This window comes from Helianthus annuus, chromosome 5 (assembly GCF_002127325.2).
Source record: "Helianthus annuus cultivar XRQ/B chromosome 5, HanXRQr2.0-SUNRISE, whole genome shotgun sequence".
Taxonomy (NCBI): domain Eukaryota; kingdom Viridiplantae; phylum Streptophyta; class Magnoliopsida; order Asterales; family Asteraceae; genus Helianthus; species Helianthus annuus.
Genome location: NC_035437.2, coordinates 73987020 through 74014107, shown reverse-complemented (window position 1 = coordinate 74014107; position 27088 = coordinate 73987020). Strand labels below are relative to the sequence as shown.

The following is a 27088-nucleotide window of genomic DNA, read 5'->3' as shown; positions in this document are numbered from 1 at the left end:
GGCACTAAAGCTCGGACTAAGAGTGCTCCTCAACAAACTCGGACAGGGCTTGGGGGGGGTTTAAAAGTCGGACAGCATGTTATATACTTAAACATCGGACACACTTACATGTTTAAAATTCGGACCATATGTGTTTATTAAAAAAAAACCCGAACACTAGCAACATATTAAAGCTCGGACCTCTTACTTACAACATAAAAGATCGGACTAAGTGGCATGGATGAAAGCTCGGACCATAACCCCTAATAAAGGTCGGACAAAGGCTTGTCACTAAAAGAATTCGGACCATAACACATCATATAAAGCTCAGACACTTAAGGCATCAATAAAAGTCGGACATGATTACTATAATGAAACTCAGACAATCATCATGCGTGAATTCCAAACATTTCACAGAATCAATAGGATCAGAACAGTTACGTTTTCACATTTCATGACGAAGAGAACCCTAATCGCATTGAATCTATCTAGCTCAACTCAATTATCACATCAATCATGTATTCTTAATCACCAGACAATTCGATTAAACAACCATTCAATGTCATTATCATTATAATCAGAATTAAATCAAAAATCACAGAACATTATATGGAGAATTAGGGTTTCCAAGGATTCACAAGAATCAAGAATTGATAAAATCAAACAATCATTTAGGGTTTACAAGTATTACAATAATCCATAAACAATTACCTTGAATGATTCTAGAGAAGGAGAGGAATCAAGAGTGATGAATATCTTGGTGATGATGATTGCCAGAGAAAGTGAAAGTACGTGCTTGGATTTTTGTGAGAATGATTAGTGAAAAAGGGATTAGGGTTAAGTATAGTTTAAGTTTCACTAATAATTCTTTACACCCTTTATTATTATATTTTACAATAGTGCACCATCTCAAGCAATTTCACAGTTTCACCACCAAGTTTATGCATTTGACAAATCTTTCACAATCAACACATAGCCATGTATAATCACACAATACACTTCATTGTACCGAAACGTATACCATTCCATAACAACTAATTGCGCAAATAATTAACTACACAAACAATGAACGTGCAATAGATGCGAAATAGGAATCTTGGAAATTCGAGTTGTCACATTATCCCCAACTTAAAAGAAATTTCGTCCCGAAATTTAGCATGCGGTTACTGAGGAAGCTAGGTAAGTTGTATCGTTTACTGGTTTTCCTGGGGTGTCACAAACGACATTTTTGACCGTAGAGAGCTTCGAATGGCGCCATATTAGTACTAGCATGATAACTATTGTTGTAGGAAAACTCGATCAGAGGAAGATAAGAATCCCAATTACCACCAAAGTCTATCACGCATGCTCTAAGCATATCCTCCAAAGTTTGAATCGCTCAGATTGACCATCTATTTAGGGATGATAAACAGTGCTTAGATTTAGTTGGGTTCCCAAAGCAGATTGCATGGTCTTCTAAAAATGAGATGAAAACCAAGCATCACGATCAGAAATGATATCCAAAGGAACACCATGTCGTGACATAATCTCATCAACATAAATCTTTGCCAGTTTATCAGCAGATAGATCCTCGTGAATTGGAATAAAATGATCTGATTTTGTTAATCGATCGATAACAACCCAAATAGCATCATGACCTTTGGACGTACGCGGTAACTTAGTGATGAGATCCATCGCAATGTTCTCCCACTTCCAAACCGGTATCTCTGGTTGTACAAGCAAACCAGAAGGTCGTTGATGTTCAGCCTTGACTACGAGACAAGTTAGGCATTTTGATACATACAAGGCAACATCCTTTTTCATACCAGGCTACCAGAACTTAGTACGAAGATCCTTGTACATTTTATCAGCAGCAGGATGGATAGAATATCGAGACTTATGAGATTCGTCCATTACCAAGGTGCGAAGATCGTCTTGTTTCGGAATCCACAAACGATCCTTGAAATAGAGCAAACCATCGTCCTTCCTTTCGAGTTTAAGCTCAAGCTGACGTGGCAATTTCTCACCTATCAAATTTTGTGAAACACAAAATTGCTGAGCTTGAAGAACACGAGTTTGAAGATCAGATAGCATTTGAACAGAATGAAGCTTGACTCGCTCTTTTCGACTAAGCGCATCGGCTACGACATTCGCCTTACCAGGATGGTAGCGAATCTCACAATCGTAATCGCTTAAGAGTTCGACCCAATGTTGTTGCCTCATGTTCAGCTCTTTCTGATTAAGAATATGATGGAGACTTTTGTGGTCTGTGAAAACCAAACACTTCGTTCCATAGAGGTAGTGTCTCCAGATTTTCAGCACGAAAACCACAGCTCCCAACTCAAGATCATGAGTTGTGTAGTTCTTCTCATGAATTTTCAGCTGTCTGGACGCATATGCAATGACTTTACCTCATTGCATAAGAACGCAACCAAGTCCTAGATTAGACGCATCACAATAGACAACGAAATCATCAACTTCTTCGTGCAGAGATAAAACAGGAGCATCACAAAGCTTCTGTTTCGGCATTTGAAACGCTTCTTCTTGCTTGGGTCCCCACTCAAAAGGCTTATTCTTCTGAGTCAAGCAGTGAGTGGAACCGCAATCTTCGAGAAATTTGAAATGAATCGACGATAGTAACCAGCAAGACCAAGAAAAGATCGAATCTCTGTAGGTGTTGTTGGTGTATTCCAGTCTTTAATAGCAACAATCTTGGATGGATCCACATGAATACCCTGCTCATTGACTATATGACCCAAAAATTGAACTTCTTTAAGCCAGAATTCACACTTGGAGAATTTAGCAAAAAGTTGTTCCTTCTTCAGGAGTTCCAATGTTAAGCGAAGGTGTTGCTCGTGCTCGGCTCAAGACTTCGAATAGACAAGAATATCGTCGATGAACACAATAATGAACTTGTCTAAATAAGGTTTACAGGCCCTATTCATTAAGTCCATGAAGATGGCTGGAGCATTCGTCAAACCAAAAGATATGACTGTGAACTCGTAATGCCCATATCTTGTGCGGAAAGCAGTTTTGGGAATATCTTCTTCGAGAACGCGAAGTTGATGATACCCAGAACGCAGGTCCATCTTGGAAAAGCATGAAGCACCTTGCAGCTGGTCGAAGAGATCATCAATTCGAGGTAGGGGATATCGATTCTTGATGGTAAGCTTGTTAAGCTCATGACAATCGATACACATTCGAAAAGATCAATCTTTCTTTTTCATGAAGAGGACAGGAGCTCCCCAAGGTGAAAAGCTTGGACGGATGAATCCTTTATCAGATAACTCTTGAAGCTGTTTCGATAACTCTTGCATCTCTGACGGTGCAAGACAATGACGTGCTTTTGCAGTTGGGTTGGCATTGGGTACAAGGTCAATATGAAACTGGACTTGACGAACTGGAGGCAAACCAGGCAGTTCATCAGGAAACACATCTGGATAATCCCGAACAACTGGAATATCCTGAATACTCTTACTCTTGTCTTTCTCCTCGGTGACATGTGCTAGAAAACATATCCTTTTCTCAAATACCTCTGAGCTTCCATACATGACATAAGCTTCAATCCAACTGAAGGTTTCTCGCCACGAACTTCCAGAATTTCGCCAGAGGACAAAGGAACACGAACAATCTTATCGAAACAAACCACCTCAGCGTGGTGTTTGGTCAACCAATCCATTCCAATGATAATGTCGAAGCTCCCAAGTTGCATCGGTGTGAGGTCAATAGGAAAAAGATGGTTATCAAGGTTCAACTGACAATCGCGAATAACAGAATCGAGAACAAGAGGTTTACCAGTAGCAACTTCGACAGATAAGGGTTTCCTCAGTTTAGTTCTAGGTATCGCAAGCAAAGGCTCAAAAGATAATGAAATAAAACTTCTATCTGCATCAGAATCAAAAAGAACAGATGCAGGTCGATTGTTAACAAGAAACATACCATTCAACACCTCGTTGTCGGCCCTCGCTTCGTTTGCATTCAGATTGTACGCTCGCCCACGAGCGGGATTCACATTGGCGTTGACGTTCGCATTCGGGTTCGCATTAGCATTCACGTTTGCATTCACCAGCCTCAGACAGTTGTTGCAGAAGTGACCAAACTCTCCGCAATTAAAACATGAAACCGGTGGGAATCTTGCAGCATTCCCCTGAACCGGAGCTTGAACCTGAGTAACCTGATTTTGTCCCAAGCGACAAATATCGACCAAATGCCCAAGTTTACTACACGGTTCTTTCAGTATCAATCGGAAATCTTGTGATATTCATTGCTTTCCATCTTAGATCGATAAACATTATTCATTTGATTCATTTTCAATCAAAAATCATATGAGATTTGTTTGAAATAAACATTCAGATTTACTTCGTTGAACTTTCATCTGATTTCATACACGGTGAACTTGTTTGATCACCGCTATTATTGAATTGTTTTAATCACTACGACACCTTGTGGTGCCAGAACGAACTTGTAGCTTGGGCTAATCATGATCGAGCGTTTCATGCAAAACACGGTGATACTTGTTCGGTCACCGCTATTGTTGAATTATTTCATTCACTATGACACCTTGTGGCGTCGGTATAAACTTGTAGCTTGTGCTAATCACGATCAATCGCTTCATGCAAAACTACGTATGCTCTTCGTTTGACTAATCACTCAAATAGTCTTAATGCAACTATGTATTAAGGCGATGATACACCTGGTTCGGTTGCATTTCATTTCGGTGTATCCAAGCAATTCAATAATGTCAACACCCAGATTTTATTTCATTTAATGGTTCGATAGTTGACAAATCACTTTCATGTTTCTATATCATTTGAGAATGTTGATCTCTAAGTTCTTTTTTATGACCAAAGCAAGTTTCGTTTGACAACGAATTCGATTGTTTCTAAAAGTCAATTACAGATCGTAAACATTTGTTTGGACATCCTATTGGTCATAATCTCTTTTGTTTGGCCCATGTAAACTCAGTCACATTAGTGATAGTACCACTACGCTTCGTTCACTTGACATCCATTTCTGGAACAAACTCAGTTGAACCCTTGGGTTCTTATTGATGCAAAATGTCCTTGCATTCATGTAATTTGAACAAGTCTTGGTTCATTCATGTTGTCATTCACTTTGGCATTATATGGACTTACCTAGGAACGACACAACTCTAAGGAGATAACATAGACTAAATTTCGAGGACGAAATTTCTGCAACAGGGGGAGAATGTGACAACCGGTAATTAACGGCTTCTAATTACACGATTAGCAAACGTTTACGACGATAATAAGTAGTGTTTAAGGCACGAACTAACTTAATTAGGCTCTTGGAACGCCTATCTAACCTTACGGTGCACGTATATGGATTTGTGAAGAAAACTGTTGAGCTTTAAACGAGTACGAACTTACACCATATAAACTACTGATAACGTCGGCAAAGTTTATACGTATAACTTATACTTATGAATGTGGTTTTGCGAAAATATTATGCTTTCGAACGATACAAAACGCAAATGTGAATGAAAACACGGAAACAGTAATGCATCGACAAACAACGACGAAACGGAAGCACCGAACTCGAATTTCGTTTGATATTAATATATTTTGATATATTTAGCTTCGTTTTTAAATTCTATTATCCGTAGTTGAAAATGGATCGAAAAACGGATCGAAAAACTGGTTAGAAACGATGACCGGAATGTTATACGTGATTAACGCGACTGATAAACGTATGCGTCTATCAACAGTTTACAACATAATTTCATGTGTTTTCGACCCAAAATAATATTCTACGACGTTTACAGCAACTGGGTTCAAAAACGGGCTTTTGAATTTCTATTGGGCTACACGAACAATTAGACACGCGATAGCGAGCCTTGGCCCAGGCCCACTTGAAAGAAGTTTTAACCCTAAGTATAAATAGGTTGTTTTTATCACAACACTCTCGTTCCATTCAAAAACATCAGCCGACACCCACCTAAAAATCCCATCTGCCCTCTCTCTTGATTATACACCAGTCACCGGAGTGAATCCGTTCGGCCGACAACGTGCACCGGCGACCTCTCCGTCGCACACACCCTTGAACCTTCTCACTCATTCACCTAGCCACCTACACACTTGACCACCCTTCTGCGCATCTCTGTCACTGGTGTGCTCACCGGAGCTGACCAATCGGGTGTCACAGCGACAACAACAGTCAACACGGGCCCTGCTCCGATGTCGGTGATGACGACGGTAATCAGGTGGCTCCGACCAAAAACTCCGGTAAGTTTTTGTCTTCTAGATCTTCCTCATCTTAGTTCCTTTTAAAGTCTCCATTTATTTCGGCCGTTTTGTGTTTATTTCAGGAAGAGGGGGTGCTGTCGGAGACGTGGTGGTGGTCCGATGACGGTTGTAGTCGCCGGAGCCACGCCGGCGACATTACGGCGGCGGTGGTGGTCCAGTGTTGGTTCGGGTTGTTGAGTTGCGAGTCTCGGCTCAATTATGTTGGCAGGGGTATAAGGAAGCACATGATTCAAGTTCGGTTCGATAAGAAGCAGGGTGGTGGCTCGGTTCGGTCTCGACCCAGGTCAAACCGGGTCAACTCAGTTCGGGTCCGGGTTAACACAGTCAAACTCGGTCAGCGAGAGTCAAACCACAATCATGAGTAATTCGGTTCGGTTTTCGGTGTTCAGTCAAACCTAGGCAACATCAGATTCGACTCGGTCAACACCGGGTCAACTCAGTCAATGCTGGTCCACTCGAGTCAACAGTCAACCTAGTCAGCCGGTCGAAACCAGTCAACACCCGACGTGGTAAAGTTTAATCATAGCAAGCTGGTTTACGTTAGTTTAGATTTTAGTTGGTTTACGCGACCGAGCTCGACCCGAATCGATATTAGTTTACTTTTGATATACTTTGGTGAAACTCTTGTATATATTGTTACGTTGTTGAGTAATTGATTGAGTTTTGAAAATAAATCGACACTTTAGTTATCGGGATCATCCAAAAACAGAGGAAACTCTGTCCGATTTTCGTTAAAAACTTGGTTCACGAAGTGTATATTATTATAAAAACGACACTTGTTGAAAAATCCAAACTTTTATTATAACATACATATACGGATATATTTATTTTGGTGACTTATTACTTAACGAAACTCGAGGATTTCTATAAAATAAATATAACCAATTATATTTATTTCCAACGTTTAGAAACATCGAAACCCGATTACTTATACAAAATGGATATGATTATTTATATTTCAAAACATCAAAAATTCGAATAATTTCGAATATCTTTACAAAATAAATATAACGGTTTATATTTATCTTAAACGTCGACTTTAAACTTTCTAAAGAACTAAGTATAATTTTTTATATTTATTTCAAACGTTAGTTGTGACAACTGTGTTCTGTAGTCGTGGTTCAATATAAAACAATGATGATTATTAATTAAACATTGTGCTTTGGTGTTATTATATGTGTTTTGGTGTTTTTATGTGTGTATTTGTGTTTGGTGATTTTTCAATTTGATTCAATTCCGATTTCAAGCTCTAAATCACTTTCTGGAAGGTTATACGCGGACCGATGCGTAAATATAACCAGTTTAACGCAACAAACACTCCGGAATAGTGAAATAGGCTTAACATACCTTAAATAACCTCCACATAAGTTTTGGATGGTTTGGTGTGTTGAAATCAAGTTTGTTCGATCGCAGGGACTATTTGTGTCAAACTGCGAAACTATACCGATTTGCATAGTAACGAACATTCCAGAACTTGATCATAAGTTAAACATACCTTAAATAACCTTTACATAGCTTAGAAATACGTTTTGAGGTGTTTGGTATGCTAAAATATACTTTATTGATCAACAGGGACTAAAAGCGTCAAAAAGTGCACAGGTTTGCATTTTCGCGCATATTTTACGTTCTGAATACATCCAGACATCCAAAAATTCATGTAATCATTAAAATATTATGTTTTAGTGTTTGGCATGATAAAAATCCATTCGTCGCATGATTTGGATCGTTTTTGCGTTCGTTACGACTTTCGTCGTAATTTACCGAACAACGCAACCGTACGATCAAACGAGCCGACATCCGAGATATCTTTGAGCACATTTTAAGTTCCCTATATTTTAACTTCATATTAGAGCTTTGAAATGGGGTTTATGGGGCTTAAACGTGTCAAAAATGCATCTAAATCAAGTTTGGAGGTGCAGGGGCCTGTTCTGCCAATTGCTGAAAGTTTCTGCCAGCACATAGGGTCCTTACGAATCGTATGGGACCTCTTACGGTTCGTAAAGGTGTCCCAGCATAGCAGAAACCAGTTTTCATAAACCCAACAGCTTGCACTTGTTTTCTTTGCTTGTTTTGGCAATCTATGGGCTGGTTTGTGTGCCCATCAAGGTGCCCAATCAGAGTATAGCAAGTGTACGGTTTAGATTGTGCCCCCTTTTGCAAGAAACGATCCTAACGGTGGTCCATTTCCTATAAATACCCACCATAGTTCTTGCAATCCTCATTCAAATCTGATCTAAGATGCTCTAAGTTGAAGCCTTTGCTTCATACCTGAGCTACTTGGATCAAGATTTGCTTGCGGGGACCTTCTGTAAGTATTCTTTCTTTCTTTTCATTCATTTTCATCGTTAAGTCATGTGACAACTCGTACTTAGAACCTATTCTTGTGATTTATGTAACGTATGTGAACGATATGTGAATTTACGAAAGTGAATGATAACATGGTATATTATGTGATATGTGTTTTTATTGAATGAATGCATGATATGTTATAGGAATGTAGATGTGTTACATGATCCGATCGCACAACAACTTCAACCCGATCGCACAAGTCTTTTGGGCCACACTCTTGTAATCGGACCATAAGGGCAGCCCATATGTGGGTTCGGCCCATTCTCTTATTGTACGCATACAAACAATTCCCCTTAGGGTTTTGTTTCTCACTTGTTACAACAACACAACACACACAAGTTACAAACCCTAGTTCTCCTCTCTCTCTCTCTCGCTTGAACCCGACGGCCATCACCTCGAAGACTTTCTTGTTCGTTGTTCGGATCACCTACTTCCAATCGGTTAGTGTTGTATGATTGATGATATTATGATATGTGTGCTATAATAACCTTGTATGATAATCTAGGGTTCTTGATAGCATGGTTGATTATGATGTTTAATGATAAGTATTCATGCTAATCGGTTACATGATTATGAAATCGGAATTGTATGATGATGTTAATCCGTTGTTATGTTCTGTTTTCGGATTGTTAACTTATTGATGTTCATTAATCGGCTTCATGCTTGTGAAAATCGGATATGTTTAGGTGCCTCGATAAGTTGTTCATGATTATGACTCGGTTAGGGTTCATGTGTATTGGACGCTAGAATGCTTGTTTGATCGACAATTGATTTGGTTTAGAAACTGTTTCTGTTGATTGATGTGTTAATTGATAACAAAATTGGAAACTTTGAAATTGAATTCAAGGTAATAGTTGTGTAACTGATTTCCATAGCATCCGAATAATAAACTGGTCGCACAAGTTATCCTCGGTCGCACAAGAACTGTTGGATCGCACAAGTTATCGGGTTTGTTTAACTGTTGGGCCGGGTGTTATGTTGTGTTGGGCTGGTTCGGATCGCACAACCCAAAGGGTTCGCATAAGGTGTCCCGATCGTACAAGATCAGCCGGACCGCACAAGACCACTATTTGTTGTTGGGCCGAGAGTATGTTATTGGATTAAAATGTTAATTGGCCGGGTTATGTTGGGCCGAATACTATTGGACTAATTTAAAACGCACAAGAATGATTATGTTATGCTCTTGACTGTTAACGTGCAATACGTGTTTGCTATGATTTATACGTGCATTACTTGAAGTCAAAATCTGACTTGTGTGGTAACCCTGTTAGGACGTGGTTGACCACCCTTAGTTCAAGAACCTTTTGTGTATCTGCCGAGCAAACCAAGGTGAGTTCACACAGCCAAGGCATGGGATTCCTGGGTTGGGAATTGGGTTGGAATATTGGAAATGGATAATTACTCGTACTTACGCAATCGCTAGACTATAGACCATCGTCCTCAGGATAGTCAGGACACTTACGTAAAACCTACGTAACCTAGTATCTACCATTGTCTCCCGGGTCGGGAGGACACTTACGTAAAACCTACGTAAACTAATACCTACTACTGTCTTCCGGGTCGGAAGGACACTTACGTAAATCCTACGTAAACCCCACACGTACCACTGTCCTCGGGGAAGGGCACTCACGTAAATCCTATGTGACCTTGTACGTATTCCTGTTCTCGAATTAAGAAGAACACATGGTTGCAAATAGTCTAATAAGTACAAACATGGGAAGCCCCCATTAGTAAGGATAAACGTGGGAATCCCCCACTAGTAATACATACGACCATGGGAAACCCCCACCATTAGTACATACATGCATGGGAAGCCCCCACTAGATGAACATACAAATTACTGTTATGAACTTACTTTTTGTGAACTCGCTCAACTAGTTGTTGACTTTCTGCTGCATGCCTTGCAGGACCATAGGTATTTATGGAGCTTGCACAAGGAGGAGCAGGTCGTTGTGGGCATGGATCATGAATGCTTAATAAAACACCTATGACATTTCATACATTATTATTTATGTTGGGTTTACTTACATGCTTCCGCTACTTAAACAAAGTTTGGTTTTGAACATCAATCATGTCATGATGAATTACATTATCTACTTTTATTATTAAATGCTAAGTTTGATATGATTGATGGCTTGATCCTGGTCATGTCACGCCTCCAAGCGGTAGTACTCCGCGGGTGGATTTTGGGGGGTGTGACAGATTGATATCAGAGCCATTGGTTATAGAGAACTAGGTTTTAATATGGGAAAACGTTTTATTAAAACCAGAACAGTGCTCTCAACGATCCACAACGACGCTTCGCTCCACGTGCAAGACTCGACATCCTAGGTAATATGGTTTATGTTTATTACCTGCTTGCTAGAAATGCTTAGAACTTTGCTCGTAGTATGCCTAGATACACATGACTCTATTGCATGAGAATACCTATGTGCTTACACTTTTCTGTCATCGCACTACTCGTGAACCATTCTCACTTACGCTACTTTTACTATGAAGATCATGTCTGGACGAATTAACATGACTTAAGCCCAGTTGACGGCTCTCATTAACGAACAAGTTGCTGCAGCACTTGCAGCCGCACAAGCAGGAGGTATATCCTGTAGTCATAGCACACACTAGGGTCTTTAGATCCTACACTCCTAAACCAACTCTCGTGTTTAAACTTTGTCCTATTCGTACACAATAGGTCAACCCGCACAGCAACCTGTCTGCACATTCAAGAACTTCATAGACTGTCGTCCAAGCACATTCAGTGGCACAGAAGGAGCAGTGGGACTACTCCATTGGTTTGAGAAGCTCAAGTCAGTGTTCGAGATGTGTGAATGCCCTGAGGCTCGCAGGGTCAAGTACGCCACTGGTACTTTGGAAGGAATCGCGCTAACCTGGTGGAACGCGCAAGTTCAGATTCTCGGATTGGCAGCTGCTAACGCCACCCCATGGAACGATTTTAAAGAACTTATCAAAAGGGAATACTGCACGCGTGACGAAATCCACAAGTTGGAAGTGGAGTTTTACCATTTGAAAATGACGGGGTCAGAGATTGAAGCTTATATGAAACGGTCAAACGAACTGGCCAGCCTGTGTCCAACCATGGTAGACCCTCCAATCAAGCGTATCGAGTTATACCTCAAGGGTCTAGCCTCAGAGATTCAGAGCCATGTTACATCGGCTAACCTCGACAACATCCAAGACATTCACCGTCTTGCTCATCGCCTCACGGATCAGGCGGTGGAACAGAACAAGTTGCCCAAACGCATCAGTGCTACCACTTCAGCCGCTACTCCTACTACACCCAGTGACAACAAAAGAAAGTGGGATGGGGAGTCTAGCAAGGGTTCAACAACAGTTCAGTCTCAAGCTCAGCAACAGAAGACTGACCACTACCAGAGTCCTAGTCAGCAATCTTCTGGTAGTCGAGGACAGAGAAGGTATCAAGGATTTCACCCCAAGTGTCACAACTGCAACAGACACCACAGCGGCCAGTGCAACAAGGGTCGTTACCAAAGGTGTCTCAAGATGGGCCATAAGGCCAAAGACTGTAGGAGCCCACGGCCTGCGAATCAGAACCAGCAATTGCAACTACCAGCTCCACAGAACCCACAGCAACAGCCACAGCGGGGCAACAGAGGATGTTTTCAGTGCGGGGCTGAAGGTCACTTCAAGCGTGATTGCCCTCAGTTGAACCAGAACCAGAATCGCAACAACAACAATCACCAGGGCAATGGTAACAACGGTGGGAACAACAACAATAACAACGGCAACGAGGCAAGGGGACGTGCTTTCGTACTGGGTCGAGGTGACGCAATGAATGATCCCAATGTGGTTATGGGTAAGTTTCTCCTCGACGATATTTATGTTACTGTTTTATTTGATTCGGGTGCGGATACAAGTTATATGTCTGTGAAAGTGAGTAAATTGTTAAAACGTGCACCAACACTCTTAACCACCAAACATGTAGTAGAACTAGCTAATGGTAAGAGTCTAGAAGCCACGCATGTAGTCAAGGGTTGTAATATTGTCTTAGCCAGTCAAGCTTTCTCCATCGACCTTATTCCCATAGTCTTGGGTAGTTTCGATATCGTTGTAGGGATGGATTGGTTATCCCAACATCAGGCAGAAATCTTATGCAGCGAGAAGATCATTCGTATTCCACGTTCTGGTCAAGAACCTCTCGAAGTTCAAGGTGACAAGAGTGGTGCTATGGTCGGCATCATCTCTTTCTTGAAGGCTCATAAATGTCTGCGGAAGGGTCACACCGCTATTTTGGCACTCGTTACTGACACATCGGCGAAGGAAAAGAAATTGGTAGACATTTCCAGTTGTACGCGATTATCCTCAGGTGTTTCCTGAAGATTTACCTGGCTTACCGCCTCATCGTCAGGTCGAAATTCAAATCGAGCTCGCTCCAGGAGCAGCACCCATAGCTTGAGCACCATATCGTTTAGCTCCAACTGAATTGGAAGAACTGTCAAAACAGCTGCAAGAGCTCTTGGAAAAAGGCTTTATTCGTCCAAGCTCTTCGCCTTGGGGAGCTCCAGTGTTATTTGTGAAAAAGAAGGACGGTACCTTCAGGATGTGTATAGACTACCGAGAACTCAACAAGGTGACGGTGAAGAACCGTTATCCTCTTCCACGTACAGACGACTTATTCGACCAGTTGCAAGGGTCGTGCTACTACTCCAAGATAGAATTGAGGTCGGGTTATCATCAGCTGAGAGTCCGGGATGAGGACGTCTCCAAGACAGCATTTAGAACTCGATACGGCCACTACGAGTTTCTTGTCATGCCGTTCGGGTTAACGAACGCGCCTGCCGTATTTATGGATCTTATGAACAGGGTGTGCAAACCCTACTTAGATAGATTTGTGATAGTGTTTATTGACGACATCCTGATCTACTCCAAGAGTCAGGAGGAACACGAGCAGCATCTACGACTTATTTTGGAACTCCTTCGAAAGGAGCAGCTGTACGCCAAGTTTTCGAAATGTGACTTCTGGCTTCGTGAGGTCCACTTTCTAGGCCACGTGGTAAACAAGGATGGGATCCATGTCGATCCATCCAAGGTAGATTCAATCAGGAACTGGCCTGCACCATGTACACCAACGGAAATACGCCAATTCTTGGGTTTGGTGGGATATTACAGACGGTTCATCAAAGACTTCTCAAAGATTGCTCAGCCGCTTACACTACTGACACAGAAGGGGGTCACCTACCGCTGGGGCAACACTCAGGAAACTGCTTTTCAGCACCTAAAGGATAGACTTTGTAGTGCACCTATCCTCTCATTGCCAGAGGGCACGGACGATTTCGTGGTATACTGTGATGCATCCATTCAGGGTCTTAGATGTGTGCTAATGCAGCGCGACAAGGTCATCGCTTACGCTTCGCGCCAACTTAAGGTTCACGAACGGAACTACACGATGCACGATTTAGAGCTGGGAGCTGTTGTTTTTGCGCTTAAGATATGGCGACACTACCTGTACGGTACCAAGTGCACAATTTACACCGATCACAGGAGTCTCGAGCATATCCTTAAGCAAAAGGAGTTGAACATGCGTCAACGTCGATGGGTTGAACTACTGAACGATTACGAATGCGCCATCAAGTACCATCCAGGCAAAGCCAATGTTGTGGCTAATGCCCTCAGTCGAAAAGACACTCTACCTAGACGCGTACGAGCACTACAGCTTACTATTCAGTCCAGTCTTCCTGCACAGATACGAACTACTCAGATAGAAGCATTGAAATCCGAAAACATCAAGGCTGAAGCCTTACGCGGCTCAAGGCAACGAATGGAACAAAAGGAAGACGGCGCCTACTATGTAACGGGGCGTATTTGGGTCCCACTTTATGGCGGTTTACGAGAGCTTGTGATGGATGAAGCACACAAGTCTCGCTACTCGGTACATCCAGGGTCGGATAAAATGTACCACGATCTCAAAACAACATACTGGTGGCCTAGCATGAAAGCCCACATCGCGACTTACGTCGGCAAGTGTTTGACATGTGCAGAAGTCAAAGTGGAGTATCAGATTCCAGCGGGCCTACTTCAGCAACCCAACATACCGCAATGGAAATGGGAAGAAATTTCCATGGATTTTGTTACAGGCCTACCCAGATCCCAGCGTGGGAATGATACTATATGGGTGATCGTGGATCGACTCACCAAGTCTGCACACTTCCTGGCTATTAAGGAAACGGATAAGTTCTCCACTCTCGCGGACGTTTATCTTAAGGAAGTTGTTTCGAGGCACGGGGTGCCCACCTCTATCATTTCGGATCGGGATGCATGATTCACGTCAGAACTATGGCAAGCTATGCACAAAGCTTTTGGCTCTCGCTTAGACATGAGCACGGCTTATCACCCTCAGACGGATGGACAGTCTGAACGAACGATCCAAACTCTCGAAGACATGCTTTGGGCATGCGTTATCGATTTCGGCAACGGCTGGGAAAAGCATCTCCCTTTAGTGGAGTTTTCTTACAATAACAGTTATCACACCAGCATCCAAGCCGCCCCATTCGAGGCATTGTACGGGCGTAAATGCCGGTCACCTCTCTGTTGGGCAGAGGTGGGGGATAGTCAGATCACGGGTCCAGAGATTGTAGTGGACGCCACGGAAAAGATTGCACAAATACGGCAACGTATGGCGGCAGCTCGCGACTGTCAGAAAAGCTACGCGGATAAGCGTAGGAAGCCATTGGAATTTCAGGTCGGGGACCGGGTTTTACTCAAAGTCTCACCTTGGAAGGGTGTGGTACGTTTTGGGAAACGGGGCAAACTCAATCCGCGGTATGTCGGACCATTCGAGATCATTGAGAAAATAGGCAAAGTGGCCTACAAGCTAAACCTACCAGCAGAACTCGGGGCAGTTCACAATGTTTTTCACGTGTCGAATCTGAAGAAATGATTGTCAGATGAGACCCTAATAATTCCATTGAAAGAGCTCACTATCAACGAGCAGTTGCACTTCGTCGAGGAACCTGTAGAAATCACGGACCGGGATGTTAAGGTCCTCAAACACAAGAGAATCCCTCTTGTCCGAGTTCGTTGGAACTCCAGACGTGGCCCAGAGTACACCTGGGAACGCGAAGACCAGATGACAGAAAAGTACCCCCAGTTATTCGAAACGAATGCAACCACTACTGAGACTGAAGCTACTACTGCGGAATTTCAGGACGAAATTCCAGATCAACGGGGGGGAGGATGTGACACCCCAGGGAAACCAGTGAACGACATAACTTACCTAGCTTCCTCAGTGAGTGCGTACCAAATTTCAGGACGAAATTTCTTTTTAGTTGGGGATAATGTGACAACTAGTATTTAGAACCTATTCTTGTGATTTATGTAACGTTTGTGAACGATATGTGAATTTACGAAAGTGAATGATAACATGGTATATTATGTGATATGTGTTTTTATTGAATGAATGCATGATATGTTATAGGAATGTAGATGTGTTACATGATCCAATCGCACAACAACTTCAACCCGATCGCACAAGTCTTTTGGGCCACACTCTTGTAATCGGACCATAAGGGCAGCCCATATGTGGGTTCGGCCCATTCTCTTATTGTACGCATACAAACAATTCCCCTTAGGGTTTTGTTTCTCACTTGTTACAACAACACAACACACACAAGTTACAAACCCTAGTTCTCCTCTCTCTCTCTCGCTTGAACCCGACGGCCATCACCTCGAAGACTTTCTTGTTCGTTGTTCGGATCACCTACTTCCAATCGGTTAGTGTTGTATGATTGATGATATTATGATATGTGTGCTATAATAACCTTGTATGATAATCTAGGGTTCTTGATAGCATGGTTGATTATGATGTTTAATGATAAGTATTCTTGCTAATCGGTTACATGATTATGAAATCGGAATTGTATGATGATGTTAATCCGTTGTTATGTTCTGTTTTCGGATTGTTAACTTATTGATGTTCATTAATCGGCTTCATGCTTGTGAAAATCGGATATGTTTAGGTGCCTCGATAAGTTGTTTATGATTATGACTCGGTTAGGGTTCATGTGTATTGGACGCTAGAATGCTTGTTTGATCGACAATTGATTTGGTTTAGAAACTGTTTCTGTTGATTGATGTGTTAATTGATAACAAAATTGGAAACTTTGAAATTGAATTCAAGGTAATAGTTGTGTAACTGATTTCCATAGCATCCGAATAATAAACTGGTCGCACAAGTTATCCTCGGTCGCACGAACTATTGGATCACACAAGTTATCGGGTTTGTTTAACTGTTGGGTCGGGTGTTATGTTGTGTTGGGCTGGTTCGGATCGCACAACCCAAAGGGTTCGCACAAGGTGTCCCGATCGTACAAGATCAGCCGGACCGCACAAGACCACTATTTGTTGTTGGGTCGAGAGTATGTTATTGGATTAAAATGTTAATGGGCCGGGTTATGTTGGGCCGAATACTATTGGACTAATTTAAAACGCACAAGAATGATTATGTTATGCTCTTGACTGTTAACGTGCAATACGTGTTTGCTATGATTTATACGTGCATTACTTGAAGTCAAAATCTGACTTGTGTGGTAACCCTGTTAGGACGTGGTTGACCACCCTTAGTTCAAGAACCTTTTGTGTATATGCCGAGCAAACCAAGGTGAGTTCACACAGCCAAGGCATGGGATTCCCGGGTTGGGAATTGGCCATCGTACTTACGCAATCGCTAGACTATAGACCATCGTCCTCAGGATAGTCAGGACACTTACTGTGACAACCGGCAAAATTTCAGGTTAATCCGTACGATCTAATCACTATTTATTAATTAAATTTTGTGCATTTAGACTTAATTATATTATTAATTGAGTCCATAAAGTCTAGCAATGTCCGGGTAAATGCATGGGTTTGCATTTGATGTCGTTTGGTATCATCTTATCGCTTCGTGTAACGATAAAAGTATATATATAAAAAAACGAGCATTGGTGGATTATCCGGTACACTATAAACAAAAAAAAAAGAATGTTAAAACTGTTCCAATACGGTCTGAAACTTTAAATCGTTTGCATTATTATGTGTTCGATGTGAATAGTTGATAAAACTTATTTTGAATAAGTAAATATGGTAACTATTCCCTGGATTGCACAAATATTATTTTGAGGTCGTTTTAACGTCAAAACTTGCGATCTTTGCTAAACGAACACTAAAATGTGATAAATTGTGGCGTTGATTAGTATTGATGTGCTATAGGAATAGAAATATAATATGGAAATTCATATAATAAATCCCGTTTTTTTTATTTATGTGAGTGTTTGTTATACGGATAAATAGCCATAATAATAACCGTTTCGCACCAAATCACCCACAAAGCTATACTTAGAGAACTAGTTAGTTGTAACTAGTGGATTAATGATTAATTAAAGACATAAACCTCCTAATTATCCTAAGTACCAAAAGATCTACTACAATCATCATTCTAGTGTCCAATAAGTCAACAAAAATCAACTAACCCAATCTTTCCCCCATCCCCTAAAACTTACGTATCATGGATGGAGGCCCACATCTCTACCAACTCATGATGTTGTTGAAGTAAAAAAAAGTATGGGTTATTTTGACCATTTGTAGCTCATGAAACTTTGAAAGATTAAAAGAACACTAGAACACACATACTTACATCTACACTTAGCAAAAACTCAACTTTCTTTCCTTCCATCCACTACCTACGACATAACCACCAACATATTCATTTCTTTTTTTTTAAAAACCTTTAAACACTAAATTTTCACTAGGAATCCTTAGGTGTTGAGATATTAGAAGTATTTGGAGCAATCTTGGAGCTATATCTCAACACATAAACCTCCACCATCCACTTTAAAGAGAAACCTTCTCTAGTTTTAGACTAGTGGTAAGAATCCTGTATTCTTTTTGTCTTATTTATATACTTGTTAGATGTTTATTCATACAAGTATAGATCACCAAATGAGATGTTAACTTGTTTTTTTTTTCTAAAAAAAAAACATAAAGAAACCCTTGTGTTAAATTAAAGTTCTTTTTAAAAAAAAAAAGTGTATATGTGTGCATATGTAACCGTATGTATATATGAGTGTGTAGATGTTTTTGTTGTTTGATTTAGTATGACAATATTTCTTGCTTCTTGAAAGGTGTTAGCTTATGAGTTGTTTTTTTTTTCATGAAGATGTTCTTGCTACAAGTATGTTTACACAAAAAAAAAGGTTTAAAAAAAATAGATGAAGCATGGGTTTGAATAACTTTGCTTGGTGATGCTTATTTTAGTTAAAAGCCTAAAATATAAGTTATGTATACATTAGTGGTAAACATGATATGTAAAAGTTGAAGAATGATACAAGAAAGTTCTTTGAACAAGTTTACTAGCATAAATCATGTGTTTTAGTGCTACACATTCATGTTTAGATATTTATTTTACGTTTATATAAACATCCAAGTACATGGGGTTTCACAAAGATCTACATATTGTATGACCTAATTTCTAACGTAAGTTGTAAAAGCTCATTTAAAAGGGCATGGACTTTCTTGAGTCTTCTTATAAATAAGTTTTGTTTTGAGATTTTCTAGAAAGTTACATGTATGGACTTCTCAATTTACATGGATTATTTGGTTATTTCTTATAAAAGTATATTAGTATTTGAATAGTCAAGAACTATATAACTGCCATATCCTTTTTACAAAATGTTTTTAGTGACAAAAACCCTATGGTTCATTATACATTTTTTTTTGATATCTAATAATCATATTTTATGGTTTAAAAACTCCAGAACATTTATGTTACATATGTGTTTAGAAGTTTATGAGCTATTTCACCACACATTTTTGGTTGTGTACGACTTACGGATTTTGTGGTCATAAAACCATGTGAATAAATATGATATTTAGTCGTAAAATATATATATTTATTGATTTGAGTTTGTAGTTTGAGACTAGGTCTCGACATTATGTGACAATGCGTGAAATATATATATTTGTTGTAATAAATATACATACTTGGGAATTCTCGGATAACGACCCACCAACGCGTCGTAAGAATTAAACATTTTAAATAAAAGGTTAACATCTCATTTTGTCTAAACAAGTTTGGTGAACGACTTGTCGAGTAGACACATATTTAGACCTAGTGTCTTATTGAATTAGGACACGTGTAGGTCGGGAATTATTTTGGACATTTGGTTTTGCTAGCATACGCACGGAACGCAATTTGTGAGTCTTCACGGCCCCTTTTACTTATTTAAATGTTTATTTAAATCGGGGGAAAATCATGCTTGGTTACGGGGTATGGTAGTGGGAATGAAATCCATTTTTGTCTATTTTGTGCGCATAAGTTGGTTGGTTTTAGAGCTCGGAAGTCCTCGTGTTATTGTTTCTTTAGTAACCATTAGTCGTGGTAATGACCGCGGAACAGTCGAATAGATCTATTGGGTTTAACGAGCCCCGCTCCTGGTCGGTCGTGACCCTGTGGGAGTGCAATTGTGTCCAAATATTCTTAGACATCGTCATGGTGCACGATGTGGCGAGGCATCATCGTTATGGTTTGGTTACGGGCTTATGTCGGCACATGTATCACGGTTTTTGCAAGACCATGATTCGACTTTCGTGATTTCATTAACTACGCATACTAAATTTTTATCAAATGAGTTTAAGTTTCATTTGTGTCATTTAAACCTGTGAACTCACCAGCATTATGTTGACATTTTTAAGCATGATTTTCAGGTAAGTGAAATTTGGTTCGTGGCTTTAAGAAGTTGCATGCATCAGGGACGATACCTTTTGGGGGTTTTGCCTTGTATATTTCATCGTATCGGAAATATACTTGACAAATCCTAGGAACTTTATAAACAATATAACTTTTGGTCGTATGTGTTTTTGAAACTGGAAGTTGTGTAAACTAAATATATTGTTATGGTTTGTAAACTTTAAACTTTGGTATCGTTGATGCTTAATCATATTAGTTGTTTGCTTATCGTATGCTTGAAATCCTTTCATGGTCGCACCTTGCGTTTCCGCCTTCGGCGGGGTGTGACAGATTGGTATCAGAGCCTCGATTATAGCGAACTAGGATTCGGTCTCGAGTCTAGACTATAATCTCATATCTAGGTGCCACGCATTAAACGTTTTCACTTGCCTGAAAAGTTTCATTGCATTGCATCACGTTCATGGTTGGGTCTACGAGTCGTAGGCGGGATTCATGGTTTAGTCTACTTAGTGTAGAAAGGAGTTTTGGGTATGCATGGTTTGGTCTATATTGTATAGGCAAGTTATTTGGTTCATGTGGAGGGTTTTGTGATTTATATACATATATATAATTTATATATACATGTGTTTGTACGGATTATCTTGCCAGGTCACGATGTCGTCAGCTTCAGATCCTATCGACATTTCAGATTCAGACGAGGGGATCATTGACCTCGTGTCCGATGAGGAGGTGATCGAGTTGGAGTCGGATGATGAGCCCGCTATGGAAGTAGTGCCGGAGACGGATACTGAGCCGGAGGAGGATCCGGACTACGTGTCTGTCGATGTGCTGAGTGGCGTTAGTGGTGAGGGGAGATAATAGCCTTAGGTGGCCCTGTGCTGATGGATGATATTCTCGATCTGGGGGATGTTCTAGTCCCTGGTGTAGTTGTCGTAGGTCACCCCGATGGACACCTTATTATTGACATCCCTCCCCTTGCGATTGAGGTCCCTCGTGTTGATGTCCCTGCTGGTGGGGACAAGGTTCCAGTGTTTCATGTTGATCATGTCGACGATGACATAGGAGTGGGCGAGGCGTTTGATATTGCGATTCTAGAGGTCTCTTCCCCAGTTGTGTCCGTCATGGACATTTCATCTTCCGACACTACTGATAGTGTATCTTCTTCTGCTCTTAGAACCGTAGGTCCTAGTGCTCTCGCTACGGACTGTGGCACTGCTGCAGAGCTTATAGCTCCCACTACTCTCGAGATGGGTGGACCGTCTCGCGCTATTCTTGCTCAAGTCGATGATGAGAGAGTTAGCGAGCCCAGGAGGGAGATTCCTTCTGTTTTTGAGATTGGAGGACCTTCATGTCCCACTACAGCCAGCCCTTTCATTGAGAGATTCCGAGCTGCTGGCTTTCTTGTGCCCCCAAAGCTCGAGACGGGCGGACCTTCTCGACCCCCAACCACCATGTCGCCTTCCGATCCTTGCTACCGTTCTCCCATGTTTCCACCCACCCTCGAGAAGAGGATAGATTCTATTGAGATGCTCCTACATGTGTTTATGCATAGGATTGATAGGGAGTTGGATGTTATACGACAGCGAAGAATCAACGATGCCGAACAGATGATTATCCTCACTTCAGCTTCAGCACGCCACGATGTGACTTTTGGTATGACGGATTCTAAGATTTCAGAGGTTCAGGCTAGGGTGACTACACTCGCTCATGGGATGAGAGTTATCGAGGAGGACTTAGCTAGAGTCAGGGCGGCACTCGAGACACGACCACCCCAGCCCCCACCCCAGTAGTTGTGATGTGATGATCTTACTTTTGGTTACGAAAATTGCTCGTGGAAGAAACTTTACCTTTTTGTATATTGTCTAAACTTGTAAGCCAAGGTGATGTAGCCTTGAGCTCTTTTGGATCCTTCATGAAACAATGTAACAAGTTTGAATGATATGTAAATTATGGTATTTTATTTTGATGCGTTGTATTTTGTTCTTTTCATGATTATTATGATGTTGTGGTTGTTATGGTGTGGTACTTGTATGACACTGCAATTATTATGATGGTGATTAATCATATAATTTTTATTACTCGTGCACTCATGATTGTTAGTGATACTTGTCAATGTCATCATATGGTTATTAAGAACGGTTGTATTCTTATATTCGTACATGGTTGGCAATATTTGTTGAAATATATGTCTAAAATTCTTTTGATATTTTACATCAGAATACCATGGCTCCGAAACGAAGAAATACTCGTAAACAACCGAATTACCAACTTCCCACCACGGAGGCAGAGTTGGAAGCTTTGTTGGAACAGCGCATTGCTACCGCCATTGCACAGTATGAAGCAAACCGTGTCGATTCCAGCGGCGGTACTGGAGGCTCCGGAGGTTCTGGACCTGGAGGATCAGGAACGGGTGGGAACATTGTGATTGGTAATAGTTGGTTTTGCATGGCAACTATGGATTTTCTTGATTATGTTATTCTTATAATAATTATATCTTGATAATTCAGGAGGTACTACCATTCCAGGGTGCACTTATAAGGCATTCCTCGACTGCAAGCCTCTAAACTTCAATGGTACCGAGGGAGCCGTTGGGTTTGTACGTTGGGTGGAGAAGACGGAATCGGTGATCCGTATCAGCAAATGTACCCCGGAACAAACGGTGATGTATGTTACTTGCCTCTTTCTGGATGAGGCGTTGACTTGGTGGAACCTTCAGGTTCAAACATTAGGTGATGAGGCCGCTTATGGGATGACATGGGAAGGACTTCGGGAATTGATGCGAGAAGAGTACTGCTCGAGAGCTGAAATCCAAAGACTAGAGACAGAATTTTGGAATCTAACTATGATCGGCGCTGATGTTGCGGGGTATACGCAACGGTTCCATGATTTGTCCAGGGTAGTTCCCTACCTTGTGACACCGGAGTTCAAGAGAATCGAACGATATATATGGGGTTTGGCACCTGAAATCCGTAGCATGGTTACCTCGTCTCACCCTGCTACAATTCGAAGTGCAGTGAGCCTAGCTGTTAGTTTAACTGAAGATGCGGTGCGCATGGAGACCCTAACTAGGAAGGGAAGTGACAAGAAGGATTCAGGCGATGAATCAAAGAGTTCGGGTAAGCGGAAATGGTCTAACTTCAAGAAGGGTAACAACGCTACAAACCAAACTGCAAAAACTCAAGATGTGAAAGCTTTCTCTGCTGCTGCGAACGCAACAAGCTCTGGTCCAAGAAAGTATACGGGTCCTCTACCCAAGTGCAACAAATGTAACTACCATCATGTGGGCACTTGTGAAAGTGCCAAATGTAAAAGGTGTGGAAAGGTGGGACACAAAATGGAAACTTGTAGGGTGGTGTTACCAAAGAAGGACAAAGGATGCTACGAGTGCGGTGCCGAGGATCATTTCAAGCGGCAATGTCCTAAGTTGAACCCAGCTAAGGGTCGAGCCTTCGTGATTGGAGCTAAGGATGCTCGTCAGGACCCGAACGTAGTTACGGGTACGTTTCTTCTCAATAATCATTATGCTTCAATTCTTTTTGATACTGGTGCCGACCTTAGCTTCGTATCTACCGACTTTAAACGTATGTTGAATTTAGAGTCAAGCAAGCTAGATATACCCTACTCTATTGAATTGGCCAATGGAAAGTTGGTTAAGTCATATGAGGTTGTTAAGGGTTGCACGTTGGTCTTGTGCAATCAAGAATTTAGTATAGATCTTCTACCGGTCCAACTGGGTAGCTTCGATGTCATAGTCGGCATGGATTGGTTGTCGAAAAACCATGCCGAAGTGATTTGTCATGAAAAGATAATTCGTATTCCTCTATCCGATGGTGAGACGCTTTCTGTCCATGGAGAAAGACGTGGAACCCCATTGCGAATTATTACTTGCATGAAGGCCCAAAAATGTCTACGGAAGGGTTGTTTCGCATTCTTGGCGCACGTAGTTGATAAGAAGACAGAGGAGCCTAAACTTGAGGATATTCCTGTTGTGAGGGAATTCCCTGAAGTCTTTCCTGAAGACTTGCCAGGATTGCCCCCACAAAGGCAAGTCGAGTTTCGCATCGACTTGGTCCCAGGAGCTGCCCCTGTAGCTAAATCGCCTTACCGTTTAGCTCCGTCAGAGTTGCAGGAATTATCTAACCAACTTCAAGAATTGCTAGACAAGGGTTTCATCCGACCGAGTTTCTCGCCTTGGGGAGCTCCGGTCTTGTTCGTGAAAAAGAAAGATGGAACCTTCCGTATGTGTATAGATTACCGGGAGTTGAACAAGCTCACTATCAAGAATAGGAACCCTTTACCAAGGATCGATGACTTGTTTGATCAACTTCAAGGTTCTAGTTACTATTCGAAGATTGATTTGCGTTCGGGCTATCATCAGTTGCGAGTTCAAGAGGAGAGTATTCCCAAGACGGCGTTTAGAACCCGTTATGGTCATTATGAGTTTCTTGTCATGCCTTTCGGCTTGACTAACGCACCGGCCGTATTTATGGATTTAATGAATCGTGTGTGTAAACCTTACTTAGACAAATTTGTGATCGTTTTTATTGATGATATATTAATATATTCGCGGTCGAAGGAAGAGCATGAGCAACATTTAAGGCTTATTCTTGAGTTGCTGAAGAACGAGAAGCTATACGCAAAGTTTTCGAAATGCGAATTTTGGATTCGCGAGGTACAATTTCTCGGTCATGTAGTAAACGAGAAAGGGATTCATGTCGATCCGTCCAAGATAGAGGCTATAAAGAACTGGGAAGCACCAAAGTCTCCAACTGAAATACGCCAGTTTCTAGGATTGGCGGGGTACTATCGACGATTCATTGAGAATTTTTCAAAGATAGCACAGCCTCTAACCGCCTTGACCCAAAAGGATAAAAAGTTTGACTGGGGAGATAAACAAGAATCAGTGTTCCAGTTACTTAAAGAGAAACTTTGCGGTGCTCCAATTTTGTCTCTACCCGATGGTACGGATGATTTTGTGGTTTATTGTGATGCCTCGCATCAAGGCCTAGGTTGTGTGTTGATGCAACGAGACAAAGTCATCGCTTATGCATCGCGTCAGTTAAAGGTCCATGAGAAGAACTACACCACCCATGATTTGGAATTGGGTGCGGTGGTGTTCGCTTTGAAGATTTGGCGACATTATCTCTACGGTACACGGTGTACCATTTTCACGGATCATAAAAGTCTTCAACATATATTTGATCAAAAAGAATTAAATATGCGCCAACGTCGCTGGGTGGAGTTGTTGAACGACTATGATTGTGAGATAAAGTATCACCCGGGCAAGGCCAACGTTGTTGCGGACGCCTTGAGTCGGAAAGAAAGGGTTAAGACTTTACGTGTTCGTGCGTTAGGATTAACAATCCAAACGAGCCTCACCACTCAAATTCGTGACGCACAACGTGAAGCTCTTAAACCGGAGTTTATTAAGGAAGAATCTTTGCGTGGTATGGAACAACAATTGGAACCTAAGGAAGATGAAACGCTGTATTTCATGGGTTGTGTTTGGGTTCCATTGTTTGGCGGGTTACGTAATCTAGTTTTAGATGAAGCTCATAAGTCGAAGTATTCGATTCATCCAGGTGCTGATAAGATGTATCATGATTTGAAGGAATTTTATTGGTGGCCCAATCTTAAAGGCGATATTGCGACCTACGTGGGAAAGTGTTTGACTTGTTCTAAGGTTAAGGCCGAATATCAGAAGCCATCTGGCTTGTTACAACAACCTGAAATCCCGATATGGAAATGGGAACAAATTTCTATGGATTTCATTTCAAAGTTACCTAGAACATCTAAGGGTAATGACATGATTTGGGTAATCGTGGATCGTTTGACAAAGTCCGCACACTTTCTACCTATCCGCGAGAAGGACAGTATGAAAACGTTAGCGGAATTGTATATCAAGGAAGTAGTGGCACGTCATGGGGTACCTGTTTCTATAATCTCTGACAGAGATGGCCGTTTTATTTCAAGGTTTTGGCGTTCCTTCCAAAAGGCATTCGGATCTCGCGTAGATCTAAGTACGGCCTATCATCCTCAAACGGATGGCCAAAGTGAAAGGACCATCCAAACACTGGAGGACATGCTCCGTGCATGTGTGATGGATTTCGGTGGAAATTGGGATACTCATTTACCATTAGTAGAGTTCTCGTATAATAATAGTTATCACACGAGCATCAAAGCTGCTCCATTTGAGGCTTTGTATGGAAGGAAGTGTCGGTCCCCGTTGTGTTGGGCGGAGGTCGGTGAGAAACAGTTGATTGGTCCAGAATTGGTTCAAGAAACCACGGACAAGATTTTTCAGATCAGAGACCGTATCAAGGCGGCTCGTGATCGTCAGAAAAGTTACGCGGACGTTGGGCGTAAACCCTTAACCTTCGAGGTCGGAGACAAAGTTTTGCTAAAAGTCTCACCTTGGAAGGGTGTTGCAAGGATCGGTAAGCGTGGTAAGCTTAATCCGAGGTATATTGGGCCGTTCGAGGTTTTAAGCAAGGTTGGTACCGTCGCGTACAAACTAAAGTTGCCCGATGAGCTTAGTAGCGTTCATAACACATTCCATGTGTCGAACTTGAAGAAGTGTCTAGCCGACGAGACGCTTATCATTCCTACAGATGAAATCTGTATCGATGACAAACTCCACTTTATTGAAGAACCGGTCGAGGTTACGGACTGGAAAGTCCAAAAGTTGAGGAGGAGTCGTATTAAATTGGTTAAAGTTCGTTGGAACTCCAAGCGCGGACCTGAGTTTACATGGGAACGCGAGGATCAAATGAAGATGAAGTACCCCCATCTGTTTGAGAAGACTCCTGTTCAGGATGAC

The 27088-nt window shown here is 41.5% G+C and overlaps 1 protein-coding gene across 1 annotated transcript; it reads left to right on the top strand.

The window, feature by feature from the left end:
* Positions 1-5893: 5893 nt before the first annotated feature.
* On the top strand, positions 5894-6906 carry LOC110938803. The gene is made up of 2 exons (XM_022180870.2): positions 5894-6203; positions 6287-6906. The coding sequence occupies exons 1-2, from the start codon at positions 6156-6158 to the stop codon at positions 6587-6589; spliced, it is 351 nt and encodes a 116-aa protein (XP_022036562.1). The 5' UTR covers positions 5894-6155; the 3' UTR covers positions 6590-6906.
* The last annotated feature ends 20182 nt before the right edge of the window (positions 6907-27088 follow it).

Bases quoted from the DNA above. Each gene is read 5' to 3' on its own strand.
- LOC110938803 (XM_022180870.2), top strand. From the start codon at position 6,156: ATGTCGGTGATGACGACGGTAATCAGGTGGCTCCGACCAAAAACTCCG. The intron at 6,204-6,286 runs GTAAGTTTTTGT...TGTTTATTTCAG, and splicing joins GGCTCCGACCAAAAACTCCG to GAAGAGGGGGTGCTGTCGGA.